Below are 14,226 nucleotides of genomic sequence, written 5' to 3' on the forward strand. Positions count from 1 at the left end.
TATCGTCCTTTCTCACTTCTTGTTAAAACATTTTTCTTCTCAGTTTTCTCCTGCACACTCAATCCAGATATAAATAGACAGTCTTTATCTGTAATTTTTATCTCAAATATAGGAAGACAAGCTGGGGGGAGGGGTTCTTCTTGAGGATAACACACTAAAAAGTTATAGGATTTTGGCCATCAGAGCCTCATACATTTCACTTTCACATTTAAATACTTATTTGACAATTATAACATAATATACCAAATATATGGATGCTCGACGTTTGTGAAAGGCTCACTGCTTGATTACACAGACAACATTCGATGTTTTTATCTTGCATTGGATTCTCACCTTCCTCCTTTATCTGCTGGTCAATGCATCTATCTTTAACTCTGTCAGGAACAACAGCTCGAGTCTTGTGTGTGTAATGTCTCAATAAGCCCAGTAGGCAAAGACTCTATGGCCATGCTATTTAAATCTAATGTTCAACATTCAATCGTGAACTAACAAGAGCTGAAAATATAGTTTAATTGAGATTTTTAAATATCTTAACTAATACTTTGTCAAATCTCTTTGCTCATTTCTGCTCATGTTTATCTTAGTGGTAAAATGTCTGACAGGTTTAATGAAGTTTGATAACAGTGGGAGTGTGAAGGGCATTGGGACCTTCACGCTACACTTTCATTCTTTTGGAGATCTCCTTTTTCTCAAACTGATTTGTGTGCAGAGATGGACGAGGGGCACCTTGGTTGGGGTGCGAGAGCTGAGAGCGGGAGGGTTGTTGTGTCAGCATGCCCACCTGCAGGAACATCTGTCTATTCACAGAGACGCACATGCACGCACAAACTTACTTGCTAATGACTGACGTGCGTGCATGCGCACGCGCACTCACACATCTTTTTTTAAATCTTATCTTCCCCACAAACCGTTATTACATTTCACTGTTATATTAATTTTCACTACAAAATAAAATAAGACAAAAAATAAAATAAAATAAACTATATGTGCTGGTTATGCCCAAGTTGGTATAGTTATTCGGATTCCTAATATACTAACAAGAGGAGAAAAACAGGTCTGGTAAGCACAGTTGCTCATCCTACTCCTCATTAAAGAATATTCTATTGAATTGAAATTTAGGAAATATCTTTCATTTTTCTTTGTAGGTAGACACCAATGCCTGAGCCATAAATCCTGGAAATGATGAAATCGAACTATGTAACGCATGACATACAAAAATCAAATAAAGCATTAATGCAAAAAGGCAGTGGAACTCTCCACAAGGAGAGATGTGAACGCATGCGTTCAGCTTGAGGCATGTAATCTCCATACACACCAAACACTGACGATTTTACTGTGGTAGACGCGAGGCAAACTCAATCATCAAGTCTTTGTAAAAGGGAAATGTGCAAATATGTATTTGTAAATGTATATATGCACTTATCAAGAGGCTCCCGGTGGGCTGCTTGTATTTATGAGGCCTTGTTTCTCTGATTGTTTTCACACAGTTCCGATGAATATTCAATGGGCTCAGAGAGAAGGGCTTGCTCGAGCCCAAGAGAGAAGGAGGGCAAAGAGAAAATGTGCCTGGTAACTCACATTCACTCAAATACAGACACACACGCACACACAGACACACACAGACACACACGCACACACAGACAGACACACAGACACACACGCGCACACACGCACACGCACACACACACACACACACACACACACACACACACAGAGCCCTGCAGCAGTGGGAGGAGAGAGCAACAGTGACAAACAGCTTCGGTGCTACAAAGGTGGCAGGAAATCTATCAAACGGGACAATAAAATTGCAATTGAGTTTCTTTAGCTTTTTTTTTTTTATAGCAGATGCATGTATCTTGGTGGCTAGCATCCACTGCAGCTATCCCATTCATAGGTGGGTCACTGCACTGTGGCTGTGTGTGTGTGTGTGTGTGTGTGTGTGTGTGTGTGTGTGTGTGTGTGTGTGTGTGTGTGTGTGTGTGTGTGTGTGTGTGTTACATCTCACAAGTGCATGGGTTTATTCACACATAGTGTGTGCAGGAAATTCTACTGGACGCCATTGTAACTGCAGCCAAGAAGAAACAGCATTAATCTTGTGCAATTATAAGAAAAAAGGCAATCAAAGCCAGCCGTGTGCAAAGAACTATGTCTGCACAACAACAGACTGGATATTAGTTATGTCACAAAATGAGACAGAAACACTGCAGCTCTAATCCTACATAGAAAGGATGTTGTTCATAAATAGCCAACAGCTTTGAATATTAACACATTTACTTTCACTTTTTGTTTTGCCTGTGTCAAACAGAATATTTCTTCATGAATATTTCAACAATGATGCAATGACAGTACAATACAGTAAAGCATGCAGCAACATCTGCTCTTGTACATGCACATTACATTTTTGTTGAGTAAATCTTTCTTCTTGTATCTTTATCTTTGTATTCTACAGTGTTCAGAGGTGTGGAGAGGCGTTGGGAGTTTAGAACACCCCACATACAACACAGTCCTGCTAATTGCTTCCTTTATAGGCCTCAACTCCCAGACAGTCTGTCTGTGCCCCCTGTTGGACGCCAGCACTCACAGCAGCCCACATTATAGTGAAGCATCTCATATCACAAGCACTTCTTTAACTCAACTATCAATCTGCCAGGCTTAAAAAAGAACCAGACCACAATCTGACACCAGCCTCAATTACTTCACTGCTCTGGACCAGAGTAGCGTAATGTGATATCAACACTGAATTTCTAAAGCAGTATTTTGAATTCAGCTTTTGGAAATCAGAAGTGCCAGAAGTTTATTTTTATCTGTGCAACGTGAAGGAAAGAGACTTTATACATAAATAAAGAGAGGAAAGGCCAAAGGGATCCATTCCCATTGGTATATACTGCAACCAGCTTTTAAATTATAATCACTACAGCGCTTCCACTGCTTAATCTGATCGGCACTGAGAGGCAAGGTTCAATTACTGTGCTACCCTACGCTGCAAGTTAGAGGGTTAGACGATAATGCTCTCTAATTTCTTGTTTGATGAATTGTATTTTGTCAGATTGAAACTAAACAAATGGGTGACAGCTGATATCAGACTGAATATTGCTGTCCATTTGGCTGAAATCAAACTAAGAAGGAGGGTTAAGGTTACAGTTATGGTAAATGTTTAAGCAGAAAATACTGAAGCAGGTTTTTTTTTTTTTAAAGAGAAACAGGTCATTAAGAATTTATAGAAATGGGGAAAAAAAAATAAAAGAAAGAGGAAATAGTGAAAGATTCAAAGCGAAAAATAAACTAATCTGTTTAACGTGTGTGTGTGTGTGTGTGTGTGTGTGTGTGTGTGTGTGTGTGTGCGTGTGCGTGTGCGTGTGCGTGTGTCTGTCTGTGTCCATTGCCAGGACATAATGAGTGCTCTGACCTTGGAGTGGGTGATGGACAGGGTGTCCACCCAGACGCGCCAGCCACCCCACTCGTATTTGATGGCGTGGTAGAGTAGGATGCGGAAGATGGCGTACACCATCTCTGTGATTTTCTGCTCCTCTGTGTTGCGCGGGTTGATGAAGCACAGAGAGAGCATCCACTCCTGCCACACCGAGCACTGCAGCAGGCTCCTGAAACAACCGAGCGCACAGCGATGAGAAGGTGCTGAATGTGAATCCCACTGGCGTATAAACACCATGTGGTCTGGTGTGTGATGTACTTCTCTATCCCGTGAAGCGGTCGTATTCTTACCTGCGGTTCTCTTTGCTGTTATTGAACAGTTTGATCATGTCTGACAGAAAGGCCCGGCGCACCTCCATGCTCTCGGGGGACGGGGGAGAGTTCTTCAGCAGAGCAGCTATTACCTTCAGGATCTCTGAAGACAACCAGAAAAATATCCAGTCTGAGATAAAAACATGTTTATGAAGCTGAAAAATAACATTGTCTGAAAATATCAAAACACTATGTCGGCTTTGTCCATTTTATGGTATAATACATTACGGCAAACTGTATTTTCCAAGTCTTATAAAATGTCTGAATTTGGGAACATCCAGCGTTCTGTTTGGATATAAAACGTTTCGGTCGCAGGAGGGGAAACTGCACAAATCAACAACGATATCATACATTGGTCTCAACATGTGCAAATCATTGTGTCACAAACTATCTGAACTCCCGGCTGTACACACCTGAAGATCTGCGCCTGTGGTAAGAAAAACAGAACGAAGGAGAATAAAAAGTCTGGGGCCATTGATCTTTATCATACTGTAATGGCTTTGGTATCGTTTCAAACCGGAGAGCCAGAGTCGCAAGCCCCTCCTGGAAGGCTTGGTTTCGGTTAAACCAAAGAGACTGACTGTTTAGATGAATTATCTAGACAATGTCAGTGTCCATTTGCTATGAGTCGAGAGACGGTGGAGCTTGGATTTCACTTGTCTCTTCAGACCTTGGCGCTAACCGATGCCCCTTTGCCCCGGTAGACAGTTGTGTTGTTTCTACGCCTTAGTCACTCAAATTATGAGTCGCTGAACCTTTACCGCCAGAAAATTACCCCAGCATGTACCAGGAATGAGGACGGAGGGATGGCGTATTCCCCTCTTTTTTCCATTTGCTCTTGGTTCTTTTCCCTTGAGTTAATTTGAGGGAAACGGTACTTCCTCGGTTTGTTTGATTGGCTCTGACGTTACTAAAGACTGCAATCAGGGGGCCATTTTGGGAGTTTGTCGCAGATTAAATCAAGAGAATACACGGCAAAGGAGAAACAGACCACCTCTCTGTGTTCCACAGACTATGCTCACATGCACAAACCCATACAAGGTTTCTATGATATATACCGCCTGTCTAGGATGGTTGGGTCTGAGAGTTTTTAACACAATAAAGGCCGAAGATAATCAATGTGTGACTACAGCAGGACCTTGTCAGATTAAGGCTGGTTGGAAGTAAACCTTGGTTGTGATTATACCAAGTGCTTGGATTTCTAACTGATTAAAGCTGTTTTGCACGTGTGTGCGTAAAAGTGCATGTATAGAAGCAGAAAGTATAGAAACATAAAGAGAGGGGGATGTTTTCTTTTCTCAGTTGAAATGAATACTTAGGATTTCAACATATGAGAATATTTTGTGAGCTGACGTGAAATTGGAGGTGAGTTACGGCCTGCATGGGAACAGTGATCAAAGCCATTATTTCAGCTTGTTATGTTGCCTTTTGTAAAAAAAAAAAAATAATTAAAAAAATGAGCATGCACTGGGAGAAAAAAATGAATGAATATATATAGCCTACAAGTTAGGAGTATAGGTTGTCATAGTATGTATTAATATATACTCGATCCAATGCTTGGATGTGTATATTCAATTATAACTTGGTGATTTATGACTGATCATAAATAATAGCTTAGTAGTAATAGTTACTAATTATATGTTATTATATACACAATAGTAATATAATACACAGGCTTTTGTAAAATAAATGATATTAAAATAATACATTGAATTATGAAATACTTACTTTGCAACAGACAAATAAATATTAATCATTAACTTTAAAAGGTTTAAGAAAACGTATTAAAATAGGTTAAAATTGGTTGATCAAATTATTTATACAACATTCATACACAAGAAAATTTCATTTTTAACAAACAGAATATTAATCAATTATTACATGTATTATTCCGTCATATGTAAATCAATCCTGGTGAAAAATTATACGGAAGCTTAATAAAAACTAGCAGATGTGCGAGTGTTTGCACCATCCTCGTGTTAAGTTTACATCTGAGGTTCAGTAGCATGAAAATACACTCAGCCTGCAAAATTTATGTCGTTCATTTGTTTGACGGTATATAGCGATCGCACAGTTCCACGGGGAATATCCTGCTGCAGTATGGAGCTGTAGGTATGTAGAGGGTGCGCGGCGGCAGATGATTTAGGACAGCAGTGTGGCGCAGAGGAGGCACTTACGTGGGTTGAGGATCTTCACAGTGGAGTCGGGGTCCGGATGCTGTTTATGGATCACTTGAGTGCAGATCTGCTCAGTAAGAATCTACCGAGGGACAGAGAGGGAGTTCAAGTCATAAATGTCGACATAAGTCTTGACAATAACAGAGAAACAAAACACAGAGCGATGTATACGTTTCACGATCACATTTCTGAATAATAGTCAAATCAAGTTTCTGTAGGTGGTCAGCCAATCTATTATTTCATGTAAATCACTACATTTTCATATCATATAGAATAATTTGACAGTGATTAGCTAATGAGGCACAAAGTCAACCCAGAAACATACTGTAAACACATGAGAAATCAACATTGGTATGCCGTTAAACACAGAGGTCGTTACTGTGTTTCATTGTTGTTGTCAATCACTTCAGTCCTGCAAGCAAAAGTCTGGAGTGTGAACGTGGGCAGACTGACCTCGAAGAGCACATTGTATGTTGTCATGGAAAACTGGCTGGAGTGGAGCATCAGGCGTTCAGTGAGCAGGGAGAACAGGCCGTGACTCAGCATGACCTCGGCTTTCCTCCTGAACAGGACGTTAAGAGGTCAAAAGTTTGTCAGTAAACAGACAAACTTTATTAAACCACTTTTGTATCAGTAAACAATACCACGCATTTTATGAACTTGATAATGATAAACAAAACTGACTGTATATCATTGGCTAGAAATGTCTCCACAGTCATTCTTATTTTAAAAGTAATATTGAATGCTGTTGAAAAGGAAAATAATATATTTTGAGAAATGACGAGGGCAAAATGTGGAGTTTCTGATTAATCAAATGTCAGCGATTGAAATAAACAATAGAAATCAGTTGAGTAGCAGCTGACATTTAAGACGGAGGAAATGAAAAAAAGAATCCCTGCTGACGAATTAAGACCTTGTCATCGCTAAAAATTCCTCGTCGCTTTCATCTCTGATCATTCATCAGGCTTAAACTTTAGCTAAACTGTGGGCTATTTGCCGGTAGTTTAACAGCTGTTCCCGCATCTGGATCACACGGCTTAAAAACTGTTGCCAAGAAAGGGATAGCGTTGTCTCTTGAACTCCTACATCAGCATTGCATATGCATTACGATGCTAAATTAAATAGCAAAGAGCTTACAATGCAACCTGTATTACCACCCAAAGTAACAATACTGACTGATCATCAGACAAATAGACAGCTTTATAATTATATTATGTATAATAACACAATATATATTGTTTCGTTATTATTTAGTTATTTGAGTTGACATCGACAGGCCTGCAGCTAAACACAGCTAAGATGACCAATGTTGAACAATCTGAAAGTAAAATTTTGCCATATAATTAGCATTTTCTGCATGCTACAATATTTTAGAGCATTAAAATATCATTACAAAACATTAAAACGTTTCTTTGAAAAGTGCAAAAATAGAATTGGCAACTACATGTATTTTTTTTTTAAGGAAGAAGGGTGTGGAATTTAATTAATTATCTTTTTATTTTTCAGTTATTTGTTTTGGTATTTTGCCTTTATTCGCACAGTCAAGAGACAGATATGAAATGTGAGGAGACGACAGGGAACGATATGCAGTAAAAGGTCCCGCCGGCCAGGAATCCAAGTACAGACTCTGACGTTTAGGGCATTGTAGCCCATGTGGTTTTGCACCCTAACTATTCAGTCATCAGATCATCCATATCAACGCAACGCAAAAGATATCAAAATATACCACTGTTCACTTTCAGTTATTTTATCACTCCATTTATACAAATAAGTGTTTTTTATATAATTTGACATTTTTTAACACATTTTGGACACTTTTACAAGAATAACTTGTGTTTGTTTTGTATTTTAGGTACTTACTTTGGTGACAAGTGTTTCAGGAAGTAGCCCATCACTTTGAGTGTCTGGACTCTTATTCCTTCACTTTTTGAGGCCAAAAGCTTGTAAATCACACTGTAGAAGAAAAAAAAAAGCCAAATTAAATGAAACAACAAGTAAAACAAATATATTTCTATCTTCAAAACAGCTTCAGGTTATTTTTTTTTAATGAAACATAAAACAATGAGTAGTTATATTATCCACAATATGTTGCATAAACCTACAGCGGCACAAAACTAAAACAATTTAAATAATTTCCTCCAACTTTGACCATTGTTACTTTCAGCAAAAGCAATCCATGAGTATATATATATATATATGTTTGTTTATTTATTTATTTATATATATATAAAAAAAAAGTTGAACATTACCGAATCCCATTTCGCTGATCAAAGGCCTGGACCATGGACCCAGGATGTTCAGACATCAAAGCGACCAACAACTGTAGTACATCCATGAGGTTGTCATCCTGAGGAACATGGAGGAAGAGAGTTGGGGCTACTGTGGTATTCAAAAAGGGCTGACGGAAGCGAGACAGCTTTCACATTTATGCCCTAAATTGTGAGGAATTTATTATTATTACTGTATATTTAAATAAAAATAAATGTAAATACACAATTTGTCTCATCACTCATTGATATTTATATTCCTGCATTGTATAGTAGTGGCAGTAGCAGCAATAATATATGGAATACATCCCAAGCATCTGAATAATTATAAAAAGTAATCTATAACGTGAAGGACCGCCACATGGTCGTGGTTTTTCCAGACAGTGTTGTAACCACCCTTTAGGTTCACTGGGTTACTGACTGATCTCAATGATTCATTTGCTCTGCATCACTGCACTGTAAACAAACTCACTTCTGTCAGGACGTCAAACTGGCAGACTTAAAATAACAAGGAACAGTAATGCTGCCTTTAGCAACCGAAACTGTTTGCTTTTGCTCTACAGAACAGCCGGTTGGGAGACAAAGTGCAGTATAGTAGTATTGTGTTGCCATCTGGTGGTGAGGTCTGTCTTTGCTGGTCCTTCTTTAGTAAACAGCAGTACATATGCACATACCTCGTGCATGGTGAGGAGGTAGTTGAGGATACTCTGCAGCTCGTCTTCCTTCACTCCATGATCCTAAAATAGAATTGCACAGATCATTTCCCCATTGTCTGGACCGGTGGTTTTTATTTCCATCAGTGCAAAGCTTCAAGAAAAGGTACATAACTTGTAATTAAATATGTTCAATCATGCCAAAATAGTAGATTTTGGGGTTAACGTTTAATACTTTATGAAGTTATCTTACACACAAGAAAAGTATTAAGATACTAATTCAAGTAAACAGGTAGAAGCACTGTTTGCTCAATTTAGTCTAAGATGAAAACATGATGTAAATAAGGCATTATAATACAGAAAAATAACTGCAACAAAAATCCTCAATAGTGAAACATCTCACAATCAACATCCTGCCAATCTATATCTGAGCTTTATCAGGTTCTACAAGGAGATAAAGAAAAAATTGACATGTTCAAATATTAATTACATTTTTATACATGCAAGTTTGAAGAAAGCAGAAAAGAAAAAAAAAGCAAGTATCCACATGCGTCATTAAGTGCAGAACATTTTATTTACAATCGGACAGATGTAAAGATGGCTAAAGGCTTTAATCACCCAGCTGACATCTAAGGACAACTGTATGTTCTCCATGAGCTCACCTTCATTATCAGCTGCTTGACAAACAAGAGCAGAAAGGCGCGCAAAGAAAGGATCTCTTTCTGGTTTGGCCTTGGACCATCTGAAAACCCAAACAGCACACAGGAGTATGTAAAAGCAAAAAACTATAAGATGATCTGATTTTTATAAAAGCAAGCGTTTGCACCTAGGTTATCGCTAGATGGAGGTGCAGTGAGAATATAAGAGTGTTAGTGCTGTGTGTGTCTGTAAATTGGTTTCTGTTCACATGATCAAATGTGCTTGGGAAATCTACCTTTACACATTTGAAAGGGGCGCCAGAAAAGGATTGCGCGTACCGTGAATCAGTAGTGCATTATGCAGTATTTAAAACGTATTATTGCACAGTGTGTGCATTCTTACCGAGGCCTTTGGGCACGACTCCGCTGCGGTCCTGTGGGTTGATCACCCAGTAGTAGTATTTGAGTGTGTGCATGACCTGGAGCACGGTGCCCACCCTGCGAATGGCGTTGTAGATGGTCACTGTGCTGATGAACTCTGTCGCCAGGTAGGTGTAGAGTGTTAACTGCACCTGCACACGTTAAAGCAAACAAACATAAAATGCATGCATTCAGGATTGAGCACAGTTTGAGTGAAATAAACCAGTTTCAGTGTGTCCCAGCTTTTTGTTCCTGTGAGAAGAAAGTGGATGCTTGGAAGCCCTTGAGGGTTCAGGCAAGCCATTCTCATTTAAATAGCAATCACTGAGTCACAGGTGGAGGGATAACCTTGAACTCTGAGTTGAACTCTGAAGCACTGAAAATAAAATCTAGGGCAAGAGCACAGAACTAGAGTGTGTGTGTGGGGGGTGGGGGTGAACATCAGTGCGCAGTAGTTATTTTGTGTGTCTTTTATCTAAAAATTCATTTTTCCATCTTTATCAATGAAACCAAGTGTAAAATAATGTGGTGCTGTGAGTGTGTATTGATGTTACCTTGGCAGGGGCATGGATCCAGATGGCAGGGTTGAACAGAATGTGGTCAGACAGCTGCTTGAGCAGCAAGATGCCGTTCTGCAAGTTGCTGAGGTATCTGGAAAAGGCCAGTACAATGTCCAGGACGGGCCGCGTCACATGCACCTTGGAAGACTGCAGCGCAAAGGGGGAGACACGAAGTGCCATAAATGGAGGTGGAAAAAACTCAGTAGATGTGGACAGCAGAAAGATCAAAAAGTTGCAACATGAGAAGGGGAGGGAAAGGATATATGCAGAGAAAGATGAGGAGGGAGGAGCTCCTCTTCTGCCTAACAAGCACACAAGCCAGCTGTGACCTCCAAATACAGCCCAGGGAAAACAGAGTCTGTCTCATATTAAACGTTGGGTGTTTGTCTGTGTTGTTGTAGCGGAAGGGAATCAAGATCAGCCTTATTACTGAGCTGGAGTTGTTATGAGTGCAGCTAGCGGTACAGGAAGATGGCTCTCTTGAGTATTTCTCTGCCAGTGGAGCCAATTTGCGTTCGTCTCACCTTCTCCAAAGAGTAGCCGATGACAAGAAAGCCTTTGCAGGCCAAGACCTGCTCTTGCATAGCCACCGAGTTCTTCAAGAGCTCCATCACAAAGGACAGCAAAGTGCAGCTGAGAGTCACACAAACAGAAAAACAAAAACGTGACAGAGAGAGGGACAGACTGCAGGTTAGACAGTGACAATAATCTGCTGCTGACAAAGCCCGGACTGTCAAGGCCACATCCTACATGAAATGTGATTGAATGAGGGTGTTGTGTCGCCACTGTGCTGCGAGAACAGATTCCAGTTAGCATCACCTTGAGGGCAGCACAAATGACCACGTTGCAATTTAGAAATGAGAAGACTTCACGGTGACACCGATATTCTCAACCTTTATTTTAACTTCACATAATGTTAATTGAAATCCATCAAATTAAAGTTTGACATTAACATGAACCTAATCGTTTATCTGAGCAAGCAGCTTAGATCTGTGATGTTACACTATGCATGTTTCACACAATCACAATGGCTTCGTGATACAAAGCAGAATCCTCATGATTGTTCTTTGCTCAGAGGACTAGTGTAATGTATGTGTGTGGCGTTACCAGACGGAGGTGTCCAGCTCCTGGTTGGAAGGCTGGCAGTAATCCATCTGTGCAAACAGAGGGAAGAGGACCTGCACACCGCCGATAGAGTGTATGCCGCTCTGGACAGAGTGAGTGACCACAGCCTTTACGTCCTACGGACACACATATACACATAAATATTAACTCATTTCACATGTAATAAACTTTGTATCTGGGTGTTGGAAAAAAATTACTCAGAGGCTTGGTTCAAAATCAAACACATCGGACATTTATTCTTGCAAAAAGGAGCAAATACATGCACCCTCAAAGAGAGGTGTCCAGCATTGCTCCCCCCAGCAGTGCTCCCCGTCACTCCTCCGTAGGGCAGCTTTTATACAGTGTGACAAACAGTTGACAGTCACCCCCATTCCCTTTGTATCTGCTTTCGTATGGTAATACCGAGTTGGTTGTAGGTCACAAGATAAGGACACAGGGGAGTCGTCAATTAGATGCAGAAAGTAAAACAAAAAGGAATCACTTGCAAATAAGAGAGAAAACAGAAGAAACTTTTCAGAGCCTGCTTTACAAGACTTTTCCGGAGCCACAATGCAAACGAGAAAACAAATATTTGTTTCCATCACTGGGTCACAGTCCGAAGCTAACAAAATGCTGATACTATACAACACCACGACAATCTGGTTTTTATCCAGTATAAACTGTAACTGATCCTTTGAATCTTTGATTGATTGTTGTGTGCTCTTTACTTTAACCGTGGTTTTGCCACGACCATATTTTTGAAGCTTCCATTGATAAATTCAGGACATTGAGGGTTTGAGAAGGTAGAATACAACTCAGGATCAGAAAAACAGTGTGTTAAACATTAGCTTTTTTTTTTGGTTTTGTTTTGCAACAAGGCTCTAGTCAAGAAACTCTGATAAGTCAACATCTGTGTTTTAAATATGAGTACCTGTGTATATGTTGTCCAATATAATTTTTCTTTAAAGAACATAAGACAGAAATTGATGCTTGGTGTAAATTATAAATTATGTTATTTATGTTTTATTATTTGTAGTTATTCATCATTAATAAATTCTTTGTGAAGTTTTACAGTGCAACGATGTCAGTGTGGACAATAAAATGCAAGTAATATCCTTCCTCCATTACATATCTTTGTCACAAGTGTCAACAATGTTTGATAAACACAATTTAGGGATTGCTGCTGCTGCTGCAAAAAGAAAAAGGTGTTTATACACTGTATATACATATAAAGAATATTGGATAATGTATTCTTATTGGATTTTTTTTTTTTTTGCTCCTCACTATCAGTATTGGCCCAAAAATCCAATATCAGTCAGGATCCAATTATTTGGTATTCTGTTGAATTAGTTCATGTCTATGTTGTGGTATGTCATGACAACAAGAGTGGTTTAGAAAAACTTTCCCATTTCTATAGGATTGGAATTTTTGAGCACGGCATAGTAAAGCTGCAAATATAGGTCACATATTCATTCATATTTCAGGAGTGCGTGCGTGCGTGCGTGCGTGCGTGCGCGTTGGAGGGAGCAACCGTTTGTGTGGCAGCTAAAGCCTTCCCTATAAAGGAAACAAAGCCATTTTCTTTGATGAGAGGGCATGAGAGAAAATTCAATTAGTGCTTGAGAAAAGAAAATTCAACATGAGTGAAGAAACAGTTTGGTGTGTGTGTGTGTGTGTGTGTGTGTGTGTGTGTGTGTGTGTGTGTGTGTATGTGTGTGGTGGGTTTAGTGTGTGCATGTATTAGAAGTATTGACATTTCTATAAAAGTTCACCACCTACTCCTTAAAAGAAAAATGCACAACTACTTGTATCAAGTTCCAAACTAAATCTCGCAGAGAAAGCCAATTTTGATTAGACCACCAGGATGGCATTTTTCAGCAGCAGCAGCAGTCTGGCTGGCTCAACACATTTGCAACACTGCCTTAATGAGGCCATTAAAATGAAAAGATGCCAACTGGGCCACTTTCATTATTGTGCAGGAGGAAAGAGAGTAAAGAGTAGTGCACATGGAACAGTGGGAGGGAAGGAGGGAAGGAGGGAAGGAGGGAAGGAGCAGGTGTACAGGTGACGGATGAATCTGTAATGACATTGTTTTAACAGCGGTGCTGCGTGGTGACTTCAGGTTAAAGTAAAATAATAGCAGTCCTAAGCAATATCAACTCCAACTCAGGGGGGAATGGCTCTCACATGCCACACAAGCTAAACGGTTACACCGAGGGTATAATTACCTGCAGCATGAGTGCATGGGGTGAGTGGACGAAAATGGAGGCGTTGTCCTTGGGGGAGGACTCAAGGCAGAGCTGGGCATCTGTGGCGCGAGGGTTATAAGTGAAGGCAATACTCGAAGACAGCTTGCCATCATACAGTAAGGTTTTATGATGCTCCGCAAACAACAGGTCACTCTCAGCTTTGTACTTGAATGTGCCCTGAGCAAGAAGACAGAGAAAACACGATAATACAAGATTTAGTGGAAGACAGAGTAAAACGGACATAAAGAAACACGAAACAAGTGAACTCGTAACCAGTGTTATTATTTAACACGTGTCCTTTTAAATTACAAAAAGTTAAAGGATCGGTAACCAAGACTATGTCACAACTAAGACATAGAAGTATTAACGACCAAACGCTGGTCTGAAGCAAACACGGTGCATCAGTTTAATGAATAC

General features: G+C 39.8%; 1 protein-coding gene across 4 annotated transcripts in view; it reads right to left on the bottom strand.

Moving 5' to 3' along the window:
- Window positions 1-14,226, bottom strand: part of lrba (LPS-responsive vesicle trafficking, beach and anchor containing) — a 189,042-nt gene that overhangs the window by 140,063 nt on the left and 34,753 nt on the right. For all 4 annotated transcript variants that reach the window (XM_069166599.1, XM_069166598.1, XM_069166596.1 and 1 more), the window contains exons 9-21: window positions 13,789-13,986; window positions 11,564-11,697; window positions 10,981-11,089; window positions 10,451-10,603; window positions 9,880-10,048; window positions 9,501-9,580; window positions 8,860-8,922; window positions 8,168-8,265; window positions 7,779-7,871; window positions 6,372-6,480; window positions 5,919-6,000; window positions 3,721-3,844; window positions 3,407-3,599 (exon numbers count right to left, since the gene is read on the bottom strand). In XM_069166599.1, coding sequence (XP_069022700.1) covers window positions 3,407-3,599; window positions 3,721-3,844; window positions 5,919-6,000; window positions 6,372-6,480; window positions 7,779-7,871; window positions 8,168-8,265; window positions 8,860-8,922; window positions 9,501-9,580; window positions 9,880-10,048; window positions 10,451-10,603; window positions 10,981-11,089; window positions 11,564-11,697; window positions 13,789-13,986 — 1,605 coding nt within the window. The remainder of the gene's footprint in view (window positions 1-3,406; window positions 3,600-3,720; window positions 3,845-5,918; window positions 6,001-6,371; window positions 6,481-7,778; window positions 7,872-8,167; window positions 8,266-8,859; window positions 8,923-9,500; window positions 9,581-9,879; window positions 10,049-10,450; window positions 10,604-10,980; window positions 11,090-11,563; window positions 11,698-13,788; window positions 13,987-14,226) is intronic.

This window comes from Embiotoca jacksoni, unplaced genomic scaffold (genome assembly GCF_022577435.1).
Source record: "Embiotoca jacksoni isolate LCO1_2020_lvr unplaced genomic scaffold, fEmbJac1.0.p SCAF_4, whole genome shotgun sequence".
In the NCBI taxonomy this organism is placed as follows: domain Eukaryota; kingdom Metazoa; phylum Chordata; class Actinopteri; family Embiotocidae; genus Embiotoca; species Embiotoca jacksoni.